The following is a 13,745-nucleotide window of genomic DNA, read 5'->3' as shown; positions in this document are numbered from 1 at the left end:
GTTTAAAAGAAGATTAGACAAGTGCATGGAGGAGGAGAGGGCTATTAGTGGCTACAAGCCATGGGGGCTATGCTCTGCCTCCACAGTTCAAGGCAGCAATGCTTCTGAATGCCAGTTGCAGGAAGCCACAGGAGGGGAGAGGGCTCTTGTGCTGGAATCTTGCTTGCTGGGTTTCCACTGGGGCATCTGGGTGGCTACTATGAGAACAGGATGCTGGCCTGATTTAGCAGGCTGGTGGCGCTGCGGTTTAAACCACTGTGCCGCTCGGAAGGTCGGCGGTTCGAATCCCCGCAACAGCGTGAGCTCCCGTTCCTCGGTCCCTGCTCCTGCCAACCTAGCAGTTCGAAAGCACGCAGTGCAAGTAGATAAATAGGTACCACTCCGGTGGGAAGGTAAACAGCGTTTCAATGCACTTTGCCGGCCACATGACCTGGAAAAACTCTCTGTGGAAGTGGACAAACGCCAGCTCCCTCAGTCTGTAGAGCGAGACAAGCACTGCAACCCCCGAGTCGTTTGTGAATGGGACTTAACTGTCAGGGGTACCTTTATCTTTATGTTCTTAAAGAGGTTGACTGGATATTTAAATATCAAGGAAACTCATGCCAATTAAGCAAACAGACCAAGTTTCAGAATTGTTTAGTTTAATGTGACTTTGTAGAGCCTTTGTCCTGCTGCGGGGCAGAGGCTTGCCTGGTAATAACAAACTGAAGTACTACGACATAAAAAAATACTTTAAAAAATTCTAGTTAGGGTAAACTGGTGAGGCAAATCCCAAGCAAGCTGAGAAATCACTAGAAGCAGAGAAGGGGAGCTGATCCAGATGAGAGAAGGGGTGCAAATTAATTCTGGAACCTTTTTTAAAGAACTCTTGGAAGATATTCTTTTGTTTGCCACTCAGGAGGCACTCCCCCCTCCAGCCCTGGGCTGTTGGAAAGGTCCGCTACTTCTTTGGTGCAATGATGCCTTCAAGCTGCGCCTGAAAAGCAGAAAAATACAGACTAATTAATTAGTCTCTCACTTTTGCCAGAAGGTGCACATCTAACAATCCACTGCTTCACTTGGAGGCTGCTGCAGTGCTGGGGGCTGAAACAAGTTGGAGTGGAGAGGGGGGGGTGTTGTTTGTTCTTGTATTCCTCATCCCATGTTTTATAAATTAAGTTTCTTTCATTCTTGGCATGGAAGTCTGTTGCTTTATGAGAAGAAAGTGGAGAGTTGGCACTGTTTCCTGGCTACAAAAGTCTCATTTCATAATGTAAAAGTACTAAAGAGGAAATTGAATCAAAGTTGCTGTAACAGTGGTTTGCATTCTCTGCTTTCATGACTGGCCGTGAAGCCCTTGGCTGTCTGAGGGCTGTGCTATGAACATCATTTCTGGGACTCAGGCTCACAACAGTGACTAGAGGCAACTTGATGCCCAATTAGAAAAAAAACACCACTGGCTGCCACTGAACAAGGAAGGGTTACTGGGGGCCACATCCAATTTTCTTGCTGGTTTTTCTTCCCTGCATGCCAGAAGCAGGCTCCACCAAGGAGGCAAATCTTTGGTAAGAGGAAAGTGTTTTCTGTCCCTCCACCCCAATCATAACACCCCTAAATTACCTAAGGGACAGGTGGAAGGAAACAAGACTTCTAAGCACACAATACCCATTGTGAAGCATTCAAACAGGCCTTGATTTCCCAGAAGTAGCCCTTTGAAACTTGGTGAAATATCCCACCCTGTCAACTGACGTGCTCAGCTCTGTATGATCTGGTTTTGATCAGACGGACTAAGATTAAAGAGTACAGTTGCACTTCTGGGACCCTTAATAATGCCCCTCACTACTAGTGAAACATGTTGAACTTTCTACATAGCTGATCCTCTCAGCAAGTCTTAAGTCCTCTGATTAAGAATACCACTGCTGGTTAGCATATGGCTAACAGATTAGAATTAAGGACTCTGGCCTTCCAGACCAGGTTAAGGACTAGGGACATGCCTACATGCCAGTGTGGTGTAGTGGTTAAGAGCGGTAGTCTCGTAATCTGGGGAACTGGGTTCGCGTCCCCGCTCCTCCACATGCAGCTGCTGGGTGACCTTGGGCCAGTCACACTTCTTTGAAGTCTCTCAGCCCCACTCACCTCACAGAGTGTTTGTTGTGGGGGAGGAAGGGAAAGGAGAATGTTAGCCGCTTTGAGACTCCTGAAGGGGAGTGAAAGGCGGGATATCAAATCCAAACTCTTCTTCTTCTACATAAAGCCAGGCTCTGGTATTTTCTAACAAAACATACATTACTGGGAGGCCATGTAAATTGGGAGCTAGAAACTGGCCTGACCAAATCAACCTGGGTGTGCCCTGTGTATAACAGATGAGCAGGAAAGATGTAGCAACCCTCCCAAAGTCAGAAACCAATAGATGATGGGGCGGGAAGGCTCCTAAAGTCTAATTGCAGAATCCTGTTAGGAGCATAGAATTTGCTGGACTATAACTTCCATCATCGCCGACGAGCTGGGAGTCCAACAGAATTTGGATGTCTAAGAAAGAGTGGTTTCTTTATGCACCAATCCAGCCCCTGTCCCCTCTAACCAACCTTGAGCTGCTGATTTGTTCGTTTCAGGAACTGCACTTCTTCTGTGTGCTTCTTCTCTTCCACCTGCCGCCTTTCAAGTTCCCGTTTCTCAATGGCATCACACTTGGCCTTCTGCTCATTCACTTGCCTCTCCAAGTCCCGCTTCTCATCCTCTAAGTCTGCAATCTTGGAGCAAAAAACAGACCCACCAGGTAATGAGTGGCCACAAGAAGTGCAGTGTTACTTCTCCAGGCCTCCTGGAAGTGTCTTTACTGTCACCTAATAGAAGCAGGCATGGACGCGGGTGGCGCTGTGGGTAAAACCTCAGTGCCTAGGACTTGCCGATCGTATGGTCGGCGGTTCGAATCCCCGCGGCGGGGTGAGCTCCCGTCTTTCGGTCCCATCTCCTGCCCACCTAGCAGTTCGAAAGCACCCCTAAGTGCAAGTAGATAAATAGGTACCGCTTTATAGCGGGAAGGTAAACGGCGTTTCCATGTGCTGCGCTGGTGCCGGCTCGCCAGAGCAGCTTCGTCACGCTGGCCATGTGACCCAGAAGTGTCTCCGGACAGCGCTGGCCCCCGGCCTCTTAAGTGAGATGGGCGCACAACCCTAGAGTCGGACACGACTGGACCGTACGGGCAGGGGTACCTTTACCTTTAATAGAAGCAGGCAGGATGTGTGACAGTAATTACTATTCAGGTGGTTCCCACGGCTTGCTCACCCTAGGCAGCTCAGCCTTGAAGCTAATGATTCTCCTTCGCAAAGTTGCAATAAGATGCACTGCACACACACATCTGCACAACTATAAGCAAATGGTAGACTTCATGCTTGCCAAGAAGCTTTGAGGCCCAAACCAACTCTGCCTTTCTTTCCCCAACTAAGATCGTGCAGCGGTGGGAGATGTTGGCCTCCACACTTACTCTCCTTTCCATATCAGACTTGCCCTGCTCAGCCTGCAGTGCCTTCCTCATGCCAAAGGCAACACTGCTCTCATACAGGGTCTGGTAAGCAGCAATTGTCATCCGGATCTCGTCTCGCACTCGCAACAGCAGCAGCCCCCGCTCTGCACAGTTGATGGTCACCTCTCGGATCAGCTCATCTGCAAGGGAAGAGTTGCAAATGAGGCTTTGCATGGGAAAAGTCTGGACTGATGCTCTTTCTCCCACCCACCTCCAGAGGTTGGAAGCTAGGGACTCATGACTGCCTTAAAGGACAAGAATTCTTCAGTGTGTGATGTTCCAGCTTGCGAGCGAGTTAATGGCTCTAACTTAGGTTTCAAAGCTGTACTTGTAGCAGCAACAAAGTTGATCAGGGAGGCTTTTCCTAGGAAGATGAACTACAGTTATTTAGGAGGCAAGTTAAAAAGAAATGGATAAGCAGAAAGGGGTGTATTTTGGGGTGAGGGTGGGATGGGAAGTAACACTATAGTGTGTTACAGTGGTACCTCTGGTTGCGAACGGGATCTGTTCCAGAGGTCCGGCCAGATCCCGAGGTTTTCGCAACTCGAGGATCACTGTTATATGCATGTGCGTGGCGGTAGACTGCTTCTGCGCATGAGTGTGCGGCAAAACACTTCCAGGTTTGCCACTTTTGCAACCTGAAGTTTACGTTACCCGAGGGTTATGTAACCTGAGGTGCTACTGTATTTTAATTGGAAGAGGTGTAGGATTAGAACTGGGGGTGAGGATGTGACAAATCATTGAAACGAGGACCTGGGACTCATGCCCTCATTTTCTGGATGAGATTGTGAATGCGGAGAGGGCTGGCTCTGTTCACTCACTCACCAAAGCACTGGGAGTACAGCTCTCGCCTCACAGGGCAGATGCCTGTCTCACGGGCCTGGCGCTGCTGGAGTTTGAGGTCCAGCTGTTCCTGCAGATGCACCACATCCATGCGTGTGCTGGGGGTGCTCGACACCTGCTGGATCCATAGCTGGTTCTCTTCCACCCATTCTCTACACCAAAGCAAGCAGAGAGAGGCTAGGATTCAAGGAGACCAAGCAGGCTCACTTTATGTTTTGGTAATGAAAGAGACATTTCCAGTGGCTTCTAAATCTTAGAAAGGAGACAGCAACCCAAAGCCTGTTCAGACCTCAGTTTATCATGGATTGTGAATTCCTCGTGCCTCCATCATTCCCAAACTAAAGTGTCCTCTTCAAACTACTGCTGTCCCATACCTAAAGGTAAAGGTACCCCTGCCCATACGGGCCAGTCGTGTCCGACTCTGGGGTTGCACGCCCATCTCGCTTAAGTGGCCGGGGGCCAGTGCTGTCCGAAGACGCTTCCGGGTCACGTGGCCAGCGTGACAAGCTGCATCTGGCGAGCCAGCGCAGCACACGGAAATGCCGTTTACCTTCCTGCTAGTAAGCGGTCCCTATTTAGCTACTTGCACCCGGGGGTGCTTTCGAACTGCTAGGTTGGAAGGCGCTGGGACTGAGCAACGGGAGCGCACCCCACCACGGGCATTTGAACCGCCGACCTGACGATCGGCAAGTCCTAGGCGCTGAGGTTTTACCCACAGCACCACCCGCGTCCCGGAGGTCCCATACCTAGTCCTCCCTAAATAGAGATTGCCATGCTTTGAAAATTTGAATACAAGAGCTACATCAGTTGTATAGGGAAACTCCAGATTTAGGGAAGAGAAAGTGAGTGACAGCAGTAGTTGGAAGAAAACATGTAGAGGAGGACATGGGCATAGCCAAGTGGGGGGCAGCTGACCCCATAAATCAATAAAAATACTTAACTGAGGTCCCCCCAACACAAAGCCTTCCCCCCTAATAGAAATCCTGGCTATGCCCGTGGAGGAGGGGGAATTAAAGGGGGCACGGGGGAGGGGTTCATAATCCACATTAAGCTGAGGAATGGATGGCTCCATGTCCAAGGGCATTAAGAACACTGTAGCCTCCACTCCTTGAGCTGCTTGGATCCGAGTGCACTGTGAGTAGACCTGTAACTGCAGGATGGAGCCGCAGCTCAGTACAGTGGTACCTCTGGTTGCCAACGGGATCCATTCTGGAGGCCCGTTAGCAACATGAAAAGATTGCAACCCGCAGCGGCGCATTTGCGCATCGGTGGGTTGTGATCCGCTGCTTCTGAGCATGACATTATTTTGTGCTTCTGCGCATGCGGCGAAACCTGGAAGTAACCCTTTCCGGTACTTCCGGGTCGCTGCGGAACGTAACTTGAAAGAACATAACATAAAGTGGATGTAACATGAGGTATAGCTGTATTTGGGTGGGTGTGGATGTTTTTAACCCTCTAAAGCTGTCAGTTCAGCATGCATCTACAGAGGAAGTTTTTTTTTTGCTGTTGCCACTATAGAGAAGATGCAGACTTCTTCTCATGCAGAGCGAGGTAGCTGGGCAGTGGGTGCTTGCCATGCCTGGAATGAACGGGGACCCGCCCCCCCAATAAAGAATAGAGCTTCCTTGCTGGCCTCTACTGTGGTGGGGAGCCCTCCAGGACTGGTAGCTCAGCTGCCCCTCCGGCCCCAGCAGGAGGAGGGGGACTCGAGAGGCCCCTGCCCAGGAGCCACTTGGTTTCGGACCCAACCCACTCACAGAGCCTGCATCTCACCTGGGGGGCAGGATGGCGTTGAGGATCTCCTCGGGCTGCTTGGTGGCGTCTACAGTGGGCGGCGGGGTCTTGCCCTTCGGCGTCGGGACGGGCCCCGGCGGAGGCCCCACCTGCGGGCTCGCCTTCAGCGGACGCGCCTGCGGAGGAGGAGGAGGAGAAGACGGAGACAGAGGCAAGTGGAGCGGGGCTGGCTGGGGTGAGCGGAGGGGCTCCGTGCACGGAGCTCAGACCCAGACGCCATCCCCCCGGGACGTACCTTGGGCGAGCGCTTATCAGTGTTGCGGCTCACCAGCACCGGCGTTTCATAGCGGAGCAGGGAGTCCGCGGGCGGGATCATGTTGGCAGCGGTGGCTCCTCTCCTCCTCCGGGCGGTCCCGGCTTTCGCCCCGGGACCTGTTGTGCTAAGGTTGGCATAGCGACGGCGACCGGGCTCGGACAGGAAGCCCAGTCACATGACACGCTCCAGCCCGCGCCTGCGCAGAAAAGCACCGCGGCCGTTCCATCTACAACACGGCAGCCTAGAGACTCGCAGGAGCCGAAAGGGTTCGTGAGAGTAGCGCCGCCTGCGCCGACTTCCGGGTACCGTGGACCGCTGCCCCGTTCCTCCCGAGAGGCAAGCAGAGAAGAGGCGCTCCCGGCTAAGCACGGGGTTGTTCTTGCTTGAATCCTTCTTAACATAGTCCAGTGCGGGTATTCTTGCTATTTTGCTTTGCACACGAAAACTGTCCTGCAAAGCAGCTTAGCAGCAACAATCCCTGAGGCTGGGACTGGAAGAGAGGAGAAGGGGAGAGAGAGGAGCGGAGCGGTCACCTGCTCAGGATGAGCCTGTCCTTGTTTTCAACCCCCGCCCCCGACTGTCCCTGCCCGTCATGGAAAGCGCCTGGAGGTCTGTGAGCTTAGTTAGGCGCGGCTGGCGAGCACAAGCGACGGGGCATTCTACGTGGTGGCCCCGCAGTCGCGAGCCTCACTTCTGGATCACGTCTAGAGCTGTTTCGGAAAGGATTGAGAAGCATCTCCTTTCCCCCAGTGATAGATTCCGTATTTATCGCGCCTCCCTCCGTCTGCAGCGCTTCAGCGCTTCACACACGGCTTGGGGGGGGGGGGAGCTTCCTGCTCTCTCTCTCTCTCTCTCTCTCTCTCTCTCTCTCTCTCTCTCTCTCTCTCTCGTTTGTTATGAAAAAGCAATAAATGAACCCATTAAGTGAAGACGGAACTTGGCCCTCCAGCTGTTTTGGGACTACAATTCCCATCATCTCTGACCACTGGTCCTGTTAGCTAGGGATGATGGGAGCTGTAGTCCCAAAACAGCTGGGGGGCCAAGTTTGGGCATCACTGCATGATTAAGTAAATGTCTTATCAGTGGCCGCCAGGGGGCGTCTGACCACGACTAGTCCTCCAGAGTCCAGACAACTCCACTCACAGGGCAAACCATAGAGCGCACAGTAGGTAGAGCGGCATCGAGCCTGGCTGGGAAGTGTTTCTCGATAGTGACACCGGCGACGACCTGGAAGCGGAAGCGGGAGGAAAAGAAGAAGGAGAAGAGGCCGGCGGTGTTATGGAGGAGCCGCAGCGTCGGCGGAAGCGGAGCCCGCGCGGAAGCCACTCGCCGCCGCCGGGGAACTCGGGGGCCGGCAGGTGATGATGCCCGGGGGTGGCGGGGATGGGCTCAGAAGCTCCTGTGTCTTGTGAGGGGAAGGGGCCCGGCCCAGCGCCGCCTCCTCCTCCACTGGGGCTCCGTGGAGAAGGGGGGGGGGGCGCGAGGCCGTGGGCCGACTCGCTTTATTTGCCCTTTGCCTTATAAAAAGGAGCCTTGAAGGACCGAGAGTCATTGTGCTGTACTGGTTAAGAGTGTCGGACATGGGAGAGACCGGGGTTCAAACCCCCCGCTCGGCCATGAAGCTCCCGGGGTGACCTTGGGGACCAGCCACTGCCTTCTCTCAACCTAAGTTGCCTCACAGGGTAGCTGGCACCATGTTTGCAACCTTGACCTCCATGCCTAAAAAAGGTGGGATATGAAGACAACGAACAATACAGTGGTCTCCGGGCAACTTTTTCCTATTCAAGTCTGGCTTGACTGGCTTTGCAAGAAGGTGAGGTAGGGCAGAATGACAATTATGGGAAATGTGGGTTAAGTGCTTCTGTAGTGGCATTGGGCTTTGATTAGATAACATACATTAGGGAAACTGAGTTTCACCTGTTAACTGTGAGAGTGGTGCTACACATACTAGCCTTCGCCGGCGTGGTGCCCTCCAGATGTTTTGCACTGCAACTCCCAGCAAGTACAGTATGCCCCCTCAACTGTGAAGGTCTCCTTATCCCACTGGCCTTCACCTCAGATCTTGCTTAAGCATAGGAGGAATTGCAGACAGTGGAAAGATACAGGAAGCCCTCACAGCCCACTGTCTTTGTGTCACCTGCTGTCTCTTTAAATAGTTGTTGGCTTTATTTGCTGTTTTGTTATGCTTCCTGGTTGCATTTTTATCTCCTGTACTTTGTTGATTTAACTTTATTTAAGCTGCCTTGTGGGACGCGGGTGGCGCTGTGGGTAAAACCTCAGTGCCTAGGACTTGCCAATCGTATGGTCGGCGGTTCGAATCCCCGCGGTGGGGTGAGCTCCCGTCTTTCGGTCCCAGCTCCTGCCCACCTAGCAGTTCGAAAGCACCCCTAAGTGCAAGTAGATAAATAGGTACCGCTTTATAGCGGGAAGCTAAACGGCGTTTTCGTGTGCTGCGCTGGTGCTGGCTTGCCAGAGCAGCTTTGTCACGCTGGCCATGTGACCCGGAAGTGTCTCCGGACAGCGCTGGCCCCCAGCCTCTTAAGTGAGATGGGCGTACAACCCTAGAGTCGGACACGACTGGCCCGTAAGGGCAGGGGTACCTTTACCTTTTAAGCTGCCTTGTATGATTCTGCAAATGTCGGGTATATATTCCTTATTGATGCCCCACTCTCACCTCTGAATTGCTGTATACCAGACCACAGTGGATCAAGTGTGTTGACTTGCATGTGCCTTTTTTTGCTGACGGGAATTCATGTGCTTAACCTTGGTTTCATATCTTTAAAAGGTCACAGTCAAAAAGAAAAAACAAGTCCTCAAACAAAAAAAGCAAATCCCCCCGAGAGAAAAGAAGCCGAAGTCCACATCATGTGATACCTAAAGTAAAGCAGGTAACTGGGCATACCAGATAAAATTGACAGAAGCTTTGTATTGTATTGCACACTTGGGATTAAAGCAAGTATGGACAACTCGAGGAAACAAAAGTTACTGGTGTAAAAAAAAAAAAGCTAAACAAACACTAGCACTGCCATTAGATTGTGCAATAGCTTAATTTTTCCAAACAGACCTTGTAGTGTGGCTATTAAATTCAGCATGCTGTGATAACAGTTTTACAGTTTTAGAAAATATATGAAAAGCTGAAACCATTTTACTTATTTATACTCATGAACAGAACTTTTAAAAACTTGCCTTTTGCTATTGCCCTAATGTAGGAGCGAGAAGAACGCTCCCAGAGGGGGCATGAGGAGCGTCCACATCGAGACCACTCTGAGTCGGGCCACAGGCGGGAAAGAAGCAATGACCGAGACAGACATCGGGACCATTCTGGCCGAAGGAAGCCCCACCGGGATCAGCCTGGGGGCCACGAAAGGGAGAGGGACGGTCATCGCTTCCAGGTTCAGCAGGCACAAAGGGAATTATATAATGAGCAACGTCGGGAGCGCCGGGAGCAGGCAGAAGCCAGTGGTGACGAAGAGAATCCAGGGGCAGAGGGGTCACACAGCACAGACAAAGAGCCAGGGAATAAAGAGAAACCAAGCTTTGAACTGTCTGGTGCACTTCTGGAGGATTCCAATACGTTCCGTGGTGTCGTGATCAAATACAGCGAGCCCCCAGAAGCACGGATCCCCAAGAAGCGGTGGCGTTTGTATCCTTTCAAGAACGACGAGGTTCTCCCAGTTATGTACATTCACAGGCAGAGTGCCTACCTGCTGGGCAGGCACCGACGCATTGCTGATATCCCTATTGACCACCCCTCTTGCTCAAAACAACATGCTGTCTTTCAGTACCGGTAAGTCTTGGCCCAGGTGTGGGTATGGATATGTAGCTGCTTAGAAGCCTCTATGAGCTATGAGTAGCTGTTAGTTTCAAGTTAGCTATTAATACTCCCCACTTACTGGCTGGGATCTATACAGCAAGAGACAGTATTAAGGACTTTGGATACATCATTTTATTGATAAATACGCCCTGTAATTGCTACCTCCATGTTGTCCTACCCCTCTCCAGCAAATTTATGCCAAATACATTCATCTGCTGTCGTTTTGACCGTAGCTCCTCTTTCCTGGTACACTATGTCACTATTGAGAAAGTATCCTTGCTTTAAAGCTTCTTGCCTGCAATTTGATGTCAGCCTTGTCTCCTAGTAAAGCCCTTCTAATTCCTTCAACTTGGGACAAACAAGCAACAAGTCCCAAGCAAGTGTCGGGGAGCTTCTAGCCCAAGGACCTAATTAAGCCTGGCATAGGTCCCAGTTTGGTCCATGAAACTGTTCCCCACAGACTACAGTCACCTGCTCCCCATTTGCCCTTACATAGAGGATGTGAAGTGTGGGGCAGGTATAGACACGGTTATAAAGGATTTAACTTAAGCCCCCAATTGTTCCTTTGCAAGCAGGTTCTTTGTTGGTGATGATAGGAACTCCCTAGCATAGCTGAGGGGACTTGCATTGTTTGCAGGAAGGGGTGTGGATTCAAACCTTCTTGGAACAGAGAATTTTTTTTCTCTGCAGAAGGGGAAATGCTTTGTTTATGGAGAAAGCAGCTTGAACCCAAACCACTTTCTTGAGAATGACTTCAAAGGAGCTCCCTCTGACTGCCAATCAGTGGTTACAGCAAGTCCCTTTGAAGGCATGCTCCTTTGAACTTCAACATGTGCATGTGCCAGTCATCTGGCAGTATTATGACGTTGGCAGAGGATGGGGGAATTAAGGGCCAGCCTTGACAAACCTGGTAAACTAATGGAAGCCAGTGCAACAGAGCTTACCCTCCCTATGCCTCCTCCAGATCTCTTAAGGGTCAGGAGAACCCCCAGAGCAGCACCCAGGAGACAAGGGGCTTGCCAAGCTGTACTTGGCAAGCAGAAATATTTGTGCTGACAGAACAGTCGTAAGAGCATGACTTTGAATTCCTGTCTAAGGATCTGGCCCACTGGGTGGTTCCTATTCCCCATTCCTGATATGCTGAATAGTGTGAGGACTGGGAGTGATCAGAAATTGCAATTATGGGGCATATTGAAGGTTTAAAACCAGAGCAGACCTTATGGGGCTTTAAGTTCATTATCAATAGTTCCACTAAAGATTAGGGCAGCTACAAATTTCTCAAGGTGGAAAGGGCCACAGCTGATCTCCTTGAGCAAAGCAGTCACAACTAAATAGCTCTTCTTCCTGAATAAGCACACAGGTCTCTGCTGTCAGTTATGTACAAAGAAGTTTTATGTTTTAAGATGTGCTCCACAGGGTTGTTGTGGGATGCTGGAAGCTGGGAGAAATCTTAACGAAGTTGGGCTCCCATATATTATGCTGTTAATCAGTACAAATCTCTTGTTTCTTACAAGGCTTGTGGAGTACACCCGCCCTGATGGCACAGTGGGCCGGAAGGTAAAACCCTACATTATTGACCTTGGCTCAGGCAATGGCACATTTCTGAACAACCAGCGCATTGAGCCTCAGCGCTACTACGAACTGAAAGAGAAGGATGTCCTGAAATTTGGGTTCAGTAGCAGGGAGTATGTTCTGCTCCATGAGTCATCAGATACCTCAGAGGTGGACCAGAAGGCAGAGGAGGAGGATGAGGAGGAAGAGGAGGAAGAATCCACCTGACAGCCCATCAGGGGGTGGACTTAACCTTTCTCTGCAGCTGAGCCTCAGATCCTTTGTGTGGACTGAAGCATTGCTGCCCCGATGCCTCTCACTGCCTTAAAATCTGCTGCCTTTGGCTAGTCATGTTAATTTGTGAACTTCTCACACACTCAGTTGATGGTTATGGGCACTGAAGTAGAGCCAACTGTTGCTTTTCAAATGGTTTGGGTTAATCAGAAGGTGCTAGGAAAGCGAGGTCACTTTTGATGCCCAGCTGATATCGCAGCTGTGTTGCTAGAGTTTCTCAATGTATCTTTTAATTTAAGACTCTGAAACAAGAAACCACCCTGTACAAAAATTGCCTTTTCCAAACAAACAGGTTATTTTGCTTCTCCCCACCCCTTTTTATTTTTTTGCTTGCACACAGTTTTTAAAAAAATGATAGATGCAACTTTTTTTAAAGAAAAAAAAGAATTTTGGTTTAAAGCCTGTTGGATGTTCTGTAATGTCTCTAGCAGTTCGATTTATTAATGTTTTGAGGTAAAAGAACTTGCAAAAAATTGTGTAGATTTCTGAGATTCATGTAGGAAATTGTGCATCAGAATACATTTTCAGGGATATACTTTCCAGATCCGTGGCAGTTGAATCTGGAGTGAAAAGGAAGTTTTCTGTCTCCTCTGTCTGGCTTTCTCCTCTGAGGGGAAGGGAGCATTAAGTTCGTTTCTCAGGCACCCGTATTACCCTATGAATAATTTTGCACTTAGCATGGTGGATAGTTTCCAAAAAACATTTAAGTAAGTTTAATTTCCTTTCTTTCAATGTGGATGCTACTTTATTTTTGTCTTACTGATAGCAAGAGGCAGGAGGTGTATTAGTGTTGTATGAAGGGAGGTGGAAGAGACCTTTGCCCACAACCCTTTTGCACTCTGAAAACTTTTGCACAGGTTCTGTAGCTGCAGTTTTGTGTGTAGCTGCCTTACAATAAAGGAAACACAACTTGCTGTGTGTAGGGGTAGTAACTTTTCCTACTGCCCCACACTTTCTGAGAGCACCTCCTGTTTGCATAAATGTACCATGTGCATAGGGTTGTGTGCATGTCTAGAAGAATATTAGGATAAAGTTCAGCATGTAAATATGGGGCCAAAATGCAGATTTTCAAGCTTTTAGGTGATGGAGATGGTTTTGGACAGCAGTATCGCCTTTCCCAGAAGTCCCTATTTTCTTTTTTAAATAAAGGATTTGTAAATTTAGCTTGAACATGTTTATATTGCTGTGGTTTTTTTCTTCCTTTCTCCAAATTGATAATGTTATTTCCTACTTAACTTTTAAATGAAAACAGGTGGGTTGGTGTGATATTACAGATAAGCAGCAAAAGTAGAGTTTACAAAGCTCTGTGTATTTTTTAAAAATGGCATTCAGCAAGCACGGCAAACCATTCTATCACTGCAACCTTGTACTATTGAGAAGTAACGCTGTAAGCTGTTTAGAGCCTGTGCCCCATAATCCAATACCAAAATATTTATTTTCAATACAATGCCATTGTGACCCTCTTAAGAATGTTGGGGGGGGGTGAACAGGGGAAGGACTAGACCATGTGAAAAGTGAACAGAATATTTGAGCTATAGTTCATTCATTTTCGCCTTTGTATTCAAGTTATAACAAACTGCACCTAGACATTCTGTTGTTGCTCCCATAACCTAGGTTTAAGGTGCCATTTAGCTCCTAGCTTTCATATCTCAATTTCTAACACTGCAGGCAGCAAAATCACAAAATTGGGA

The 13,745-nt window shown here is 49.6% G+C and overlaps 2 protein-coding genes across 3 annotated transcripts; one reads left to right on the top strand and one right to left on the bottom strand.

Moving 5' to 3' along the window:
* Positions 1–624: 624 nt before the first annotated feature.
* Positions 625–6,569, bottom strand: DNALI1 (dynein axonemal light intermediate chain 1). Its single transcript, XM_081203725.1, has 6 exons — positions 6,375–6,569; positions 6,119–6,255; positions 4,328–4,497; positions 3,464–3,642; positions 2,565–2,729; positions 625–976 (listed from the first exon to the last, which is right to left on the bottom strand). The coding sequence occupies exons 1-6, from the start codon at positions 6,453–6,455 to the stop codon at positions 941–943; spliced, it is 768 nt and encodes a 255-aa protein (XP_081059851.1). The 5' UTR covers positions 6,456–6,569; the 3' UTR covers positions 625–940.
* A 781-nt stretch (positions 6,570–7,350) lies between these two features.
* On the top strand, positions 7,351–13,224 carry SNIP1 (Smad nuclear interacting protein 1). 2 transcript variants are annotated; one of them, XM_081203703.1, is made up of 4 exons: positions 7,351–7,753; positions 9,181–9,283; positions 9,605–10,182; positions 11,724–13,224. In XM_081203703.1, exons 1-4 carry the CDS (start codon positions 7,674–7,676, stop codon positions 11,986–11,988), a joined length of 1,026 nt encoding a protein of 341 aa, XP_081059829.1. In that variant the 5' UTR covers positions 7,351–7,673; the 3' UTR covers positions 11,989–13,224. The 2 variants fall into 2 exon arrangements, with proteins under 2 accessions (XP_081059829.1, XP_081059828.1); XM_081203702.1 differs by lacking the exon at positions 7,351–7,753 and adding an exon at positions 7,804–8,213.
* Positions 13,225–13,745: the final 521 nt, after the last annotated feature.

This window comes from Podarcis bocagei, assembly GCF_964188305.1.
Source record: "Podarcis bocagei genome assembly, chromosome: 7".
NCBI lineage: Eukaryota > Metazoa > Chordata > Lepidosauria > Squamata > Lacertidae > Podarcis > Podarcis bocagei.
The sequence above is the reverse complement of the archived record's forward strand: the minus strand, read 5'-3'. Positions and strand labels throughout refer to the sequence as shown.